Raw genomic sequence first — 16,182 nt, 5'->3', positions numbered from 1 at the left:
GCCTAGTGAAGCTTCTTGCTTAAAAAAACAAGCCTTTTGGCTTTGCGCTAGGGCGGGAGAACAACAAGGTACTGAATAATGCGGAGGATAGTTTCAATTCGAAACTCGCGGAAAACAAATATTGAATTTTTCCCTCCCTTTCAATGCGCGCAAAACCACTCTATATGCTGATGTTAAGCGGGAGCAGGTGACATTGGAGGGCGTCAATTGCTTGCGCTCAGCATATGTTTGCGTTTAAAAAATCGCGCAGGAAGAAGGATGAAAAGAAAAGGATTTTTGGAGAGGATAGTCAACTATGAATGGCGACGGTTAGACTTACGCCGTAACACTAAAAATTAAGCGAATAGCTGATGCTGGGGCTCAGTCTGACCAGGAAGTACTATCGCGCTCAATATGAGTTTCAACGCGCGGTCATCGACCGGGGCTCGTTCCGTGGTGTGCCTCCTCCAAACAGTCGCTCGGAATTCTGGGAGAAACTGCTGTTCCATGAAACAACAGCACCCCCGCTCAGGAAAAAGTTTCTCCCAGAATTCCGAGCGACTGTTTGGTGGAGGGACACCACGGAACGAGCCCCGGTCGATGACCGCGCGTTGCAACTCATATTGAGCGCGATAGTACGTCCAGTTCGCTGTAACACCAGCTTGTGGCTTGCAGATTTCCGGTTTCCAGGCTGAAGGGGGCGTGACCAACTGATCGCATCGTTTCTTCGACTTGAAAATACACTGTATCCTTATGCATCAGGGCAGCACTCGACATGCAGCCTATTTCAAGTTGACCCTCGTCACTTTTAATTCGGAAGCCATGAGCACCAGGGCTTCCAGAACACTACACTATAGGCCAGGACAAACATCTTTGCTTCATTGAGCTCAGGTAATTCTCTTTTGGGAGTCATTTTCCGAACGGGGTGCTTTTCCTGCAAGCAAGAAATTCCATTGAAATCCAAGAGTGGGGCCCGTTGGCACGTCGTTGGCTGTAACGCAGCAGTCAATTCTTTAGCCAAACATGGTAGGCGTTGCTGGTGCGTGCCAGCATTTGAAGCCTCATGTGTGCTCGGTAGGGGAAGTACTAGGCTGCACCGACAGATATGCGAAGCTTACTGTAACAGCAGTGAAGGAGATAACTGCGTCAGCACGCCTTCACTCGCCCTCTCTCAAAAAGAAAGAACTGTTTGCCACGCATGTTTACCACGAAAAAGAACTGTTTACCAAGCATGCATAAGTGATTTGTTTCCAGCCGCACCAGTCATGTGGGCATGACTTCTATTTATGCGTCTTTCTGTGAAGTAAACAACGTAGTTAATGTTTAGCGCCTGTCTTGCGTACTTGTATTTTTGTGTCCGCCTCTAAAGCGATGGTCTTTTTTCAGTTCAGTTCAGTTTATTTCATTAAAGACCCCTATTCAGGGGTACTACATAAGGGGTGGGGCTACAGATATAACATGAGGTTTGGTTTAATCTAACATCAGCTGCGTTAACTCTTGGTAGAATCCTGATGGATAGGTAATGGATGAGACTTGGTGGGAAAGGCCGTTCCAGTCGGATGCTGCTCGGGCAAAAAACGAGGCCGAGAATGCAGTGGTACGGGAGCGTGGACGAACAACTTGAAGTGGATGACCAGTGCGTTGGGATATGTGCATGCGGCGTACGATATTGGGTGCTTCGTGCAATGAACTGTAGAAGAATTTATGAAAAAGGCAGAGACTAGCAATGCAATTAATAGCAATTAATAATGTACAACTAACTAGCCCAGCTTTCAGCCTTGGCAGCAACAGTAGTCTATCGTTTTCGGTGCACTCAAATTCGTGCTCTAGCAGAGCGTCATTCGTAGACGCTCGTCTTCAGAGAAGCACACCAACTTCAGCTACGACATTTCAAGACTGCGCAACAACTATTTTTCACTCATTTTTATTCCGCTGTTATCACCAACCGCGTTGAACGGCTGATCCCAGCGGCAGCGATGTCGTGGCGGCACATCAGCCTATAATGAAGGTCAAAATCAAAGAGAACTGGAAATACTGGCTTGAACTTGGTCCATCTTGAATGCAGTCTCATAGATAGTACACCCCAAAAAACCTCAATACCATGAAATGCATAGCTAACCTGAAACACATCTTGCACGGGAGTAGTTTGCGAATGTCAAGCGCCTTTCCCACTGCGAGCCATGAGTAGGTCTGATAGGCAGTCATGACTGGCCGTATGTCATGCGCCAGTCAATCGTCTGGAGCTCTAACGAAAAAGTTTTGCTAGTCCTCTTCCTGATTGTCGGCTTTCAGTCGAGGTTCACAATACGCGCTTTTAGAAAGATTGCTAATGTCGCTCGAAAGTGCACTGCTTCCGCCGGCTTCTGCCGTCAGAACGGGTAGGCGCCTGTCGTGACTAGGAGGAAGAATCGCGTCGTGAACAGTGCCGTGCTGTTGGCGTCATCCCGCGACACGGCAAGGAGGGTGACGCGGTACATGGTCTGAGGTTGGAGGTCACGCGTGGCGAACACAACTCCGATGCCACGCTCGTCGCTAACGTCGAACGGCTGCGTGTCGCCGCTCAGTGACGAGAAGTCTGTGTTGCCGAGGACGGCCCCATCATGGTCCCTGGCCACGAGCCGTGCGACGGGGACAGTGGCACGCACGTCACTGGGCAACGCCACGGACCAGTACGTCACCACGTCAGTCGAGTCATGGCCGCAGTACTCTTCCAAGGAGCACCGGAGTCTGCAGGAACTGTGTGAAAAAATGTCGAAGAGCACGTCGTCTTCAATACTGCTCGCAATGTGCAAAAAAGTTCAGCGAGCGGGGATTTCCGTATTATGTAGAGCCTCTGGTCAATGCGCATTGCCTCTCGTGCTTTCTTTAACTGAAAGACGTTGAGAGGGCATGGAAGCCGTCGAGAACTAGTGTAGAACAAGGAGGTAAGCTCCACTTGGCCATGGAAAGAGGTGGGAGTGCCTCCCGAGAGGAAAATAATCCCCCATTATCACTCAACAGGGGAGGAGACTTGCGAATGACCAGAGGGATGTCTCCTTACCTTTTATTTTGGAACAAATTGAGTAAGCTCCTTCTGTCAGGGCGACAGCAGTCATCTTTCACAGCAATAGAACGGCACGAAAAACGAAACAGGAAGAAAAGAAGTGACAGACACAGCGACAAACTTACAACTGCGGGTATTTCATGTGATATAGCAATAAATACCAGAGGCAAACAACACAAGAAAAAATAATAACAACATACATACAATATTGCCAGACTTACTGGTCCATATCTATGAAGGCTATCTTTTTCTTCGATAGGCGCAGCGAAGGCATGCTCAAGCACTGTTCACCCTTTTTTGCATAATAAAGTTCCGTACACTTTTCGTTTCCGTTGACTTGCGTTTGTGCGAAGCACTTTGCATTGATCAAACTGAGGAATGTACTTGCATTCTGTCAGATGCATAGATGGAGTTGTTAGTCTACCAATTTTGACATTGTTTGCGTGCTCTCTTAATCAGTCATTGACGCAAAGGCGAGTCTAGCCTGCATAAGTGGCCCCACATGACACAAGAACTTCGTAGATGATCTGCTTTTTTATTCAAGAAAATTTGACACGTGCTTCGTGCCCCACTTTTCCCGCCTTTGCTTCTCCTCGTTCACTTTCTTGCACAAGTTGCCCAATTTTTTGGTGTAAAAAACGCCAGACGCACACCGCCTCGTCCAACAACCTTCTTCAGCCGATGGCTAATGCCATGAACGTAGGGGATTGCCGTTGCTTTGGCCAAACTTCCTTCACGATGGCTGAAGCATGAGCTATCTATAAACATTAAGAAAGCAGTGGCAAATCAACACACCGAAGAAACAAAGCAAGAGAAAAGAGTCAATGCAGAGAACATAGCTAATACATCATAATAGGACGCATCTGTGCAACAAAGAAATAAAGAAAGGCAATGCACAGCACAGCACTAAGAGTGAGTGCCACTCCGGTTCGCACGCTGTGTGGGCATATAGTTCTTTATGGTATGTAATCATTCTATTGATATGGTTTTAAGGCGGAAGCCTTTAATGTCTCATCGTTGTAAGCAGCAGTTGTCGACAGAAAATGTCACGCTTTTCAATTGGTGGAAACTGTCGTGACGTCACAGTGTGCGAATTTCAAACGGGGCCAATTGTACTTTGGCTAGTAACCATGCAACCAATTGAAGTGATCGTATAGTGATGCTCCAAGTAAGTGGGACTGAGCTTAGTTAATTGCTTAATTACCCAATTAGCCTAATTAGCTTTACTAGTCAGGCCATATAAATAAATAAAACCGATTAAGAAATTGGTCGAGCTCAGGAATCGAACCCCGGCCTTCGGCGTGAGAGACGAGCATGCTATCCACTCCGCCATGCCAGCTCGATGGTTTGGAATGAACAAAGGCGCGTCTAGTGAATACGGTGTCTTCACTCACTCTCATCCTCCTCCATTCCCTTCCGGCGAGGTTTAGGTGTCCACCGGCAAATGAGAGACAGATACATTTCCTTTCCTCAAAAACCAATTTACCGACGAGCGAGGCGTAGAACCGAATGGGCGATGGCGTTCTATGGACTCGTTGGCAGCGTTGCAAGACGCTGTCGCGTTCCACTCTTAGGGGGAAGCTTAACATCTTAACCACACATCAGTGACCACACTTTAGGTCAAAAAAGTGCCCCCCCCCCCCCCCCTGAATTTTGTGACACAGTTACTGCGTAATTTCCTTCCCTCAAATACAATTTTCATTTTCTTCATTACGGCTCCTGTTTATCTTCTTTCACTCCCACTTCCTCCCTTCCTCTACGGTGCGGTTCAGGTGTCCACCGAGATGGCAGAGAATTACTGCGCCATTTCCTTTCCTCAAAAAGCGTTGCGTTCAAAGGGCAAGGCATCGCGCCGAACGGGTGGTGGCGTTCCGTGGACTTTCTGGCAGCGCTACAACGCGCTGTCGCGTTCCACTCCTAAAGGCGAAGCTTAAGCGTCATTAATTAGCAGTTAATTAGTATTCAGGCATTAATCAGTAATTGACCATTAATTAGTGATTTGTCATCACTTAGTAATTAGTACTCAATTACATGTGACGCCACCAGTGCCACAGAAACAGCGAAGGTGGTGCGGAAAACGCTTCCGCCTCTACCCACTTTAGACAGTCAAAGTGCTCCCTGAATTTTTTAGTAGAAAGAACTGGTTCCCAACATCGATCCATCATGGGTGTTTTGCAGAGGCTGTGTAATCCAATCAAAAATGACATATCTAAGGGTACATCAAGTAATTGCAGTGCAGTGAGACATTGTACAGAACGCGGTGCCAAACTGTCTTTTTTTTTCAATATTTGTTGCAGGATGCCCCAGAAGAACACTGCATTTTTGAAATTGATGAAAGAATGCTCAATCGTGTCAGGAGCATCTAAAAGGCGACAATTAACCGTAGACACAAAAATACCCTTTTTTCTCCAACCTTTTCATTCGCGAAGTACGGCCATCGTATCCCTGCAAACTTCTTATCTCATCCGCCTACCTAACTTTCTGCCGCCCCCTGCTACGATCGCCTTCTCTTGGAATCCACTCTGTTACCCTTAAGGACCAGCAGTTATTTTGCCTTCGCATTACATGCCCTGCCCAAGCCCACTTCTTCCTCTTGATTTCGACTCTGCCCGCTTCTGGTCTCTTAACGTTACACGTATTATTTTTCTTTCCATAGCTCGCTGCGTTCTCCTTAACTTCCGCTGAACCTTTTTCGTTAGCTTCCACGTATCTGCCCTATAGGTGAGTACTTCTAGGATGCAGCTGTTATATGCTTTTCTCTTGAGGGCTACTGGCAAACTTCTATTCATGATCTGAGAGAGCATGTCATATGCGCTCCACCCCAGTCTTATTCTTCTCGTCATTTCCCTCTCACAACCCGATCAATAGATGTATTCCTTTACTACTACCAGCAAGTCGATGCCAATTGTGCAACTGCGGTTCGCTTGCGAGACTGTCGAACGTTACTTTTGTTTCCTGCGTATTAATGTTTAGACTCACCGTTCTGCTCTGCCTGTCTAACTCATTGATCATGCTTTGTATTTCACTTCCTAAGTGACTTTCCGAGGAAACGTCATTAGCGAATTGCAGATTACTTAGGTATTCTTCATTAACTCTTATCCACAACGGTTCCCAATCCAGGACTCGGAACGTCTACTATAAACAGGTGGTGAATAGCATTAGTGAGGTCGTGTCTCCCTGCCTGACATCCATCTTTAGTGGAATTTTATTCCTGGCTTTGTAGAGGTCTATTGCCGCGAAGCTTAGCAATATTTATTTGGTCGTGTTTAACGCCGCCGGCACGCGGCTTTATCGCTTTATTCATGATGCAAGACGCGACCAGGCATATCTAGAATGATCGCAGCCAGGCTGAAGTGATTCTATGTTGTTCCAGACTTGTGTGGTTATTTCGTACGCCATATCGCAAAATTTTGTTGTCTACTTTAAATTGTGTATTAAATTGTGTATTAAATTGTGTGCTGAGCACGCGTGTTGCTACGCCGCCGCCGAGTCATTCCATTCTTTTTCCGGTGCAAGTCAGCCTAAGTGAAGAGCTTTGTTTGGAAGCCATATTCGCTGTCTTCCTGCTCTTCCGACTGCAGTCACCACTAAGTTACATCAGGTAGAAGTGATAACCTGCTATCCGGCTATGCTTTTCACGATGAAACCTGGTGCACAGTCAACGCCCGTGGTGTTTCGCCAGCCCCGTAAGCCACCGACTTTTCATGTTGAACAACACGCAGATGTAGAAGACTGGCTGGACGTGTACGACCGTGTGACCGCGCTGAACGCTTGGGAGGACAGCGCCAAGATTCGCAACGTTTACTTTGCACTGAACGGCCACGCGAGAGTGCGGTTTGAAAACGATTAACCTTCGCTCATAAACTGGGCTACCTTCAAGGAGCAACTACTGGAAGGAGGAGGAAGAACATTTATTTCCGCCGAATATGGCGCGGCAGCCACCTCCGGGTCCGCACGCAGGAACGTTCACTAGCATTGTACGGAAAGAAAGAGCTGAGGTTTCGCTTCCACGGATCCGAATGTAAGCTGGGTGCGCGAAATGCTATTCAATTTTCTGTTGCGTGGCGTAAAGGAGCGATTGCTCGTCGGCCTGAGCCGGAATGCTCCACAAACCGTCGCCGAGTTCGTGGTGGAAGCTTCAACCGTCGAGAAGACCCATCCAGACCCGTCAGTAAAACTGACCACTTCAGGTGCTGAAGGCTAGCCCCTCAGATGATACCCCTAAACCGAGGAGAACCTGAGAGATCTAACGCGCGAAATTGCTGGGGAGAACTTCGCCGACTGCTGCCATTGCCAACGCAGCAGACTCAGGTGGCGTCGCTCACAGACACCATCCATGAAAAAGTACAGCATGCGCTTGGCTCCCCATCGCCACCGAAACCTGCGGAAGCTGAACACTACCTACGCCGCCGCACTACGCAGTCTTATAAGAGATCTCCCAAGCCCTCTTCGACGGGACCAGCTCTCCGAAACGACGCGCCCTAACTCCCGCACGTCCACCTTACGAACGACGCAACGGCTATAGGAATTGCGACGATTGCAGAACTCGCGACAACCGCCCACTTTGCTTCCATTGTGTCTATGCCGGCAAAATATTTCGTCACTGCCCCTACACACGCATCGACCTGCGCGGTTTCGTCATCGACGCCACACCACCACCGACCACAGGAAATCGGGGACAACCTGCACAGAGGGGGTATACGTGTCGTCGTCTTTCCCGATCTCAGTCGCCGTCCACCCCATGTTTTGCATCACCGGGCCGCAGCTACGCCGCGGCTCTCGGGGAAGGCCCCCTAGGCCCCATAGGGAAAAATAAACAAAACCTCTGGAAGTCAGGCAGCTTGCTGAGGAAACACAGAAGATCCCCCGGCGGGCACGCCACCTGACGACGCCGCACCTACTACGCCGATGCCGCATACGAACAGGAGCTCATCCACGACACGGTCCGCGGTTTCAGATTGACGCCGCCACCCAGAAAAGCACCGACGACTCATGATTCACGTACCCGAAGAAGAAGTGACCAGACGCCGAGGACGACGTGTAACGCAAGGTCCAGGATATCAGACTTGGAAGTGGCTATGGACAACCGTACATTTACCCCTATACTCGACAACTGTCGGCAAATTTCTTTTTTCAATGGAGGTAACGTGAGAGGTACCAATTTATATGTTTTTATTCTGTGGACAGATTCTGTGTACAACTTCCGGGGATGGGTCTTCCTTCGCATGAGAAATATAATGCTTTCGTATCAAAAGTTCCTTCCATGTTCCGTCTACGCCGCCCTGTTCCTGGACGCCAAATATGACATACTAGCGACAAGGGCGGCACTTCCGCACCAAATTCGGCGCCTATGGAAACTGGCTGCAGTGTGGAAAGTTTATCTCCGGGCTTGGCTTCTGCCTCCAAGCACCACTTAATGTCTGTCCCGCGCAAATTACAAGATCGTATTCTCGCGCGAAAAACTTCTCAAACAGTTTCAACTACAGTGTGCGCCATAAAGCGACAATGCCGGTGCTGCTTCTGTGGCCTTAGAAGGCGAGCGGCGCCCCTAGCGGCAGCTTCTGTGCATACTAAACTTGCGGTGAAGATTCATCAACAGTAAAAGTATTAGAGAGCATCGGTCGCCTCCGCGTTTCACATATGGATGGTTACACGACAGAAAGAAAATAAATATATTCTCACCAAACAATTTTCTATTTGTAGCCGTTCTCACCATTTCATTATTATATTATGCAAGTATGGTAGAGGGAGGCGCTCCAATAGCATCAAGGTTTCCGATCTGCGTTGTGGAAAATCGTTTAGGTTTGACAATTGCGCCTCTACGGGACCGCGGAGTTTTTTCCTTTAACGCCACTCTTGGCTCATCAATTTGTCCAGTGGAATGGGTGAAATATTCGCTCTGCGCAGAGCAGCTCTGGATAGTTAAATGAGTGCAGTAACACCTCCCATTTCGATTGAAAAAGAAAAATTCGTGTTGCACCAAAAGTTAGGTGGACCCGCATCCTGATGCGGTTCAGGACGGTCCCTTTCAATCGCTTCCAATATAGCAAATGTGGCAAATACGGCTTCCAATATGGCAAAAAGTACGTGTCCAGTTCAGTTACCGTTCAGCAAAAAAATACAGGCTCGGTTCCGAGTTCGGTTCAGTTCCTGTTCCAGTTTGACACCTTGGCCACGACCCTCTTAATAAGCCCCGGACAGCAAGGATCCGCGGAGATCGAAGGAGGGCCGCCTTCGTGCAGCTCCGAGTGCGAGCTAGGAAACTGAACGGGGGCCATGGGTTGGGGGACAGGGGGGAGGAGGGGTGCCGAAAGAAGCTATTCGCAACCTATCGAGAACAAAGCTGTTTGTTTCGGACTTCGGGTGCACCAAAGAAGAGAAACTTCGGGGAAAGCCGGAGCAGCCTGCATGAGTGGTATCGACCAAATGTTTAGGGGAAACCCCCAAGGTGGAGTAGATTTGTAATAAGGGAGTAATTACTCATTGACGTCCACCCGAGCGCAGTCATACGGCTACAAAGGAAAGCTATACAGCTTTCTCAGAAACTTCGTAGTTAAAGAAAAATTCGTCCGGTGAAGCGGTGGTCCCGGGTTCGAACCCCGGACCAGGACGAATTTTTTTTAACTACGAAGTTTCTGAGAAAGCTGTATAGCTTTCCTTTGTAGCCGTATGGCTGCGCTCGGGTGGACGTCAATGAGTAATTACTCCCTTATTACAAATCTACTCCACCTTGGGGGTTTCCCCTGAACATTTGGTCAACACTGTTCCCACTTCGAGTTATTGATCAATTCGCTCTCGCCCTACCATAAGCTTGCCGTCCCGGTTAGCTCAATTGGTAGAGCGATTGTTCCGGTGAAGCGGTGGTCTCGGGTTCGAACCCCTGACCAGGACGAATTTTTCTTTAACTACGAAGTTTCTGAGAAAGCTGCATAGCTTTCCTTTGTAGCCGTATGGATGCGCTCGGGTGGACCTCAATGAGTAATTACTCCCTTATTATGAGTGGTATCGATTAGGATTACGTGCGATTGGAACGTTGTTATTGTAGTTAACGGCATTATCACGTGCGTAATCGCCTTTTTGCACTGGGAAAAAAGTGCATGGCGGAAGTGTAAGTCGTAGGAGCGGAGAAAGTCATCTTCTAGGCGGGTCAGTTAACTTGCCTCTTAGCGTTGCATAGCTTACGGAGCCTGGAAAGCGGTAGCAACAGGTTGGATTTGGAAAGCGTTTTCACCGTAGCTTCAGTGGCTATAGACTAGGCTGCAGTTGACAGCAAAACACCGTGTAAACCTTCGCCAAAACAAGGGGATGAGGTCATGACAAGGCGTCTTAACACATCTAGCATGATGAACAAAAAGGAGCGCTTGGTACGTATTCCATGAGGTGTCCATTTCCCTTTGTTCATTTCGCGTCCATATAGCGACCCGTCCGTTGGGGGGGGGGGGGGGCTGCCGACTGGACTTCACCACTGGCTGCCACGAGAGCGATATGCAGCCAACCGTGAGGTGCATCGCAGCGCCCTGTCAAGAGGAGGCGACCTAATCTAGCCACTGGCTGCCATTGACTGCGGTGTGCAGCGAATCAGGAGTTCCGGTCGTCAACCACCCAATGGCCGGGTCGCTTCCCACAGACGGGTGAAAGACGCGGGTATATCTGAGTGAATAATGACAGAGGACCAAATGGACGCGAAATGACCAATGGAAAATGGACAGATTATGGAATACAGCCTCTGGGGCCGTGTTCCATAATTGTCCGTTGTCTATTTGTCTGTTTGGCCCTCTGTAATTAGACACCTGCGCCTTTCATTCGTATTTGGGAAGCGACCCGACTATAGGGTGGTTGAAGACCGGACCTCAAAATCGTCTGGCACTGGCTGCGATATGCAACCGATGTCATCCAATGGGGACGTGCATCGCAGCGGTCTGTCAACAGCAAACTATCCCACCTCACCATTATACGGGTGTCCAGGCTAACTTTAGCCAAGGTTTAAAAGATAAAATATTTGAGGTAGGCCAGGGAAACCACTTACATATACCTACCAACCGGCTTGAGCATCATAGGCAATTCTTTGTTTTGCGGTTAATTAATTAGCAATACGGATAATTTTTTAAAATGCGTAAATATTGACTTCAGACCGCAGATGTGAATAGCAAAGTTGGAGAGCACCTGCAGAAATCCCCATTCAATTTATTTGCATTAAAGAAAGCCTCACGTGTATCTTTTTTCCGAGCTCCAAAGAAAGCCTGCGAAATGAAAAAAAAATCATGTGACTAGCGCATTCGCGCGCCACGATTGTGCTGCTCTCAATCCTGGCTTGAGTGAACGAAATCAGCTGTTGGTATGGCGCGACGACCACATTGCTCCGGCAAGCCGAAATGTCGACAGTAGTTGCACCGTCACGCTTGCAGACCGGGTCATCGTGCGGGCGTCGCAACCACCGTCGACATATCGCCCTGCCGGAGCAGTGGGGTAATCGCGCCATACCAGCAGCTGATTTCGTTCACTCAAGCCAGGATTGAGAGCAGCACAATCGTGGCGCGCGAATGTGCTAGTCACGTGATTTTTTTTTTTATTTAGTGGGCTTTCTTTGGAGCCCGGAAAAAAGATACACGTGAGGCTTTCTTTATCGCAAATAAATGGAATGGTGGTTTCTGAAGGTGCTCTCCAACTTTGCTGTTCACATTTGCGGTCTAAAGTCAATATTTACGCAGTTAGGAAATTTATCTTAATTGCTAAGTAATTAATTGCAAAACAAAAAATTGTCTAGATGCGCAAGCCGGCTGGTTGGTATATGTGAGTGGTTTCCCTGGTCTACCTCAAATATCTTATCTTTTAACCCTTGGATAAAGTTAGCCTGGACAACCTGTATAGCATGGCTGCGGTATGCAGCCATTGGTGAGGACTTGGCGGCAACGACGGCACGAGCCTTTAGGACATCGCTGCATTTCGCAGCCTCGCCTACATCGCTACTCGACTGCAGTCCTTGTAGACGAAGATGCGAGACACCGGATCCGTCCGGACCAGTGCAGCACAACGAGTCAAGCATCCCGGTTATCCGCAGCCCCACGTAGCGCGTCAGGTGGACAACGGGCAAAATACAGGGTGTTTCACGTAACTTGAACCAAGGATTAAAAAAAAACGGTAAGCCCCAGCCCGCTGAAACCAACGATACATTGTTCGCCATCATGTGGCACTCCTCAGAATATTTTTTAATTGCGCTTAATTTATTAATTAACTCAGTTGAATTGTGCAAATTTTCAAATATTCATTTTAGTGCCAAGACCGTTACGTGAGGTAGTAGAGCAGGTTTATAAACAACCGATCCAGTTTATTGCAGCATCATATCTCCTGCGGGGTCCTTTTTTCCGGCATTTCAAGAAAGACCGCGAAATATGAAAAAATGCCACGTGACTACGCTCGTGCGCTACCAAATTGCAGCGCTCTCAACGGCGCTTCGAGCAAACGGAGCGTGCCCGCTGACCGTGGCGAAGTGAACGGCCGCCGCTCTTTGCAGCGGCTTGACAGCGCGTCAGCACTTCCCGCAGTGGCGCGGCGGCCGTTCACTTCGCCACGGTCAGCAGACACGCTCGGTTTGCTCGAAGCGCCGTTGAGAGCGCTGCAATTTGTAGCGCACGAGCGTATTCACGTAGCAATTTTTCATATTTCGCGGTCTTTAAATACCGGAAAAAAGGACCCCGCAGGAGATACGATGCTTCAATAAACTGGATCGGTTGTTTATAAACCTGCTCTACAACCTCACGTAACGGTCTTGGCACTAAAATGAATATTTAAAAATTTGCACAATTCAACTTAGTTAATTAATAAATTAAGCGCAATTAAAAATATTCTGAGGAGCGCCACATGATGGCGAACAATGTATCGTTGGTTTCAGCGGGCTGGGGCTTACCGCTTTTTTAAAATCCTTGGTTCAAGTTACGTGAAACACCCTGTATAAGACGGGCCGCACGGATTTTCCAGCCCTTCGCTGCAGCGGTGGCCCGAAGAAACGACGCTTGAAGACATCTGTGCTTTTCGCAGGTGTATTTTCTTTCTCTGCATGGAAATATGCCGTAATTTCTGGCGCTGCCGCCGCCTGGATGTCGTGTTTTAACGCGTCAGCGTTAAAGGCCCCGTTGTACTGAAAATCCGGCGTCGGCGTTCAGAGCGAAAAACCACGAGCATGTGTCCGGCAGGTGGTCGTGAGAGAGCAGCCTAAGAGGCAGGTGGGCCACCTAGGTCACGTGATCTTGCGGTGTTATCACAGCCTGCCCACCGGAGAGTCAGCAAACTTCCCATCGTGGCAGGTGGGAGCCAAATTAATGATTGGTCGCTCGGTAAGAGGAGCCTGGCCTGCGTAAGGCCCACCGCTGGGAGCAACTGCCATCGTAGGGCTGTGTGGCGCATCACTCAATAGCGGCATCACTGCGCCAGGAGGGTTCTGAGGGCTCTCAGTGCTCTCTGAATGCGAAGTGGAGAATAACTTTCTGCATATATGGGAATTAACGTATTACAATCTCACGTCACATACTTAAGGCGGAGCGTTTGTATCGCCTCCAATTATCATTGAGAAGCGAGGCCGGTGGCCAAAGCGCATTTTTCATGGCCATGAGCTTCTCTGTCGCCGACGCTTTGCTCTCGTCGTCTATCCAGGGGGCACTTTGGACCTTTTGGACGGCGTGAGGCCCTTCACTATTCGGTTCTCTCTACTACCGCCAAAAAAATTTCACACCCCTCCCCTACAATTTTTTGTTTGTTGATTTTCTTTTCTAAATATTGTCACTAACGCTAGTTCAATATTAACATACACATGTTCAGCATGTCATAACGTGTTTGCGGCTGGTTAAATTTCTGTGACATGTTTGAACAGCAGCCAATGCTACCATATCGGAACCTGTACGGGGCTAACCAAAAAACACTAAAAAAGCAAATCCAAGCAAAAATTGGTTTGCCCCACTGGTAAAAGTACAAAGCGCAAAGGAGATAACACAGAATAAAAGTAGGCCGGTGATGAGATAGCTGACATGAGGCGTCTGCTTGTTAGCATAAATGCTAAATTAGACGAACTGATGCCTCTCAGAGAAACTGTGCCCAGCATTAGAAAATCTGTGCAGTTAATGCCGGAAAAATACGACGAAATGTTTACGCGACAGGCCACCCAAGAGAAAGACACAAAAAACGTCGGAAAGAGGCTGGAAATCTTAGAACACAAAGTGGAGCACAAATTAGCAAATGGTATACTCCGAAGTGAAAGACAAGATGTTGAGTAGTGGAGGAGACGATGACTAAATCATGAAATCCACGGTTTTCAGACTTTCGATAACGTAAACCTACTCAACAAAGGGAGTGCTGTGGTCGACGTTGTTGCAGTTTTAAGGCTTTCGAACGCTGACTTAGATGTCATTCACCGACTGCCTGCAAAGACTGATAGCGCTGATAAGGTTCACGGAATAATGAATAGATATGATGGGCAAGCAGTCAGAAACTAACGGCTCGAAAAGAGACACTAAGTGTGGGAGCTCAGCTCTAAAGTTTCAATTCTGGAAAACACGGCTAGCCAAAGCCTCTCGCTGCCATGAGCAGCGAAGGACTGAGCGAAACTTAAGGCTTGTCAGTTCGTCTCGCACAGAAACGGGAAAATCATCATAAGAAAATCTGATGGTCAGTCAGCACTCGTGGTGCGCAATGTGCGTGACCTTCCATCATGGATTGTTCCGGTACACTTAGCGTACTTCTCTTGACAATTGTTTTTTAATTATTTCTTTATGGTAAATTCTAGCAATCTTCTTCCAAAGGACGTAAGTGCAATTGCAGCGAACCACGACCAGAATTAACTTCTTTCTTCTTTCTCCAACAAACATGACCTAATAGACAAATTACAGTACGGTTTTCAAAAACACAAATCCACAGAACTCGCCCTTTTAGACCAAAAAGAATATATCCTCCGAAGTTTCGAAGGGAAATTACTTACTGTAGGTATATTTGTGGATATCAGTCAGGCCTTCGACTATGTTAACCACAGAATTCTACTAGAGAAACTTCAAACCTGTGGCATTAGAGGTCTACCTCTGCAATTAAGTCCTAACTAGAAAAAAGGCGTCAGTTTGTGGTCTAAATAATGCAACCTCAAAATAGAAAGATAAAGTGTCCGGCGTCCCTCAGGGCAGTATACTTGGGCCCCTGCTTTTTATACTGTACACTAATGATATTGCATCTATAAATCCGAATGCTAAGTTTATAACATACGCTGATGACACTAGTGTATTTATTTCTTCCCACTCTTACTGTAACTTAATCAGTGCTTCAAAAGAAATACTTCACAAACTTTGCGTCTGGTCAAAGGAAAATGTCCTACATGTAAATTGGACAAAAACTAAAGCAGTCATTTTTCATACAAAGGGTCCATATATTCCAGCTAACGACAGCTTAATGTTAAACTCAATGAAAATAGAGATTGTTAACAAAATAAAAGTGCTCGGAGTTGTTTTTCAAAGCACACTACAGTGGGATGAACATGTCAATTTTCTGCTGCAGAAGCTTAGCAACATCACTGGCTTGTTAAATCGTAATAGATATAACTTACCCACACCAGACAAGTTATTAATATGTAATTCTTTGTTTCTATCACATGTTCGTTACTGTCATCTTGTCTCGGCAACCACCACTGATGCAAACCTAACTAAACTCTTCCTAATGCAGAAAAAAATTCTGTGAATCATAGCTAACGTTTCCTATAAGGAGCACTCAAATCCCTTGTTTAAACAGTATAACATAACGCAAGTATACCTCTTATACAAATGCATGCTGTTGAGTAAGTTCTATTTTGCCTCTAGGCAAAACAGCACAACACTAAGAGAAATTGCAAATCTGCATGAAAACGTTCCAGTGTACATAACTCGCTCTCTAGAAATTTATAATATTCCTCTTTCTCGAACGAACTACGGACATCACATGCTGTGTAATACACTTCCGAGGCTACTGAATTCATACCTCGCACAAAGAATAAACATCTGTATTCTCTCACTAACCGACTTTAAGAAACTTATAAACTCTTGCGCTCAACATACATAATTTCATTGAATTATTATTTTTTCTCTCCTGAGCAATTTCTGCAAAGGTTTCTGTATGTATGTGTTGTTTGTTACACATGTTTGTGGAACACCCAC

The 16,182-nt window shown here is 47.3% G+C and overlaps 1 protein-coding gene across 1 annotated transcript in view; it reads right to left on the bottom strand.

Moving 5' to 3' along the window:
* Positions 1-2,104: 2,104 nt before the first annotated feature.
* The window catches only part of LOC149356845 (hemicentin-1-like), a 69,592-nt gene continuing 55,514 nt past the window's right edge, over positions 2,105-16,182 (bottom strand). The window contains exon 11 of the mRNA XM_089576442.1: positions 2,105-2,715. Coding sequence (XP_089432568.1) covers positions 2,349-2,715 — 367 coding nt within the window. The 3' untranslated portion in view covers positions 2,105-2,348. The remainder of the gene's footprint in view (positions 2,716-16,182) is intronic.

This window comes from Amblyomma mixtum, chromosome 3 (assembly GCF_055824585.1).
Source record: "Amblyomma mixtum isolate Tamu chromosome 3, ASM5582458v1, whole genome shotgun sequence".
Classification (NCBI taxonomy): domain Eukaryota; kingdom Metazoa; phylum Arthropoda; class Arachnida; order Ixodida; family Ixodidae; genus Amblyomma; species Amblyomma mixtum.
Note: the sequence above shows the minus strand (reverse complement) of the source record. Positions and strands in the feature narration are given on the sequence as shown.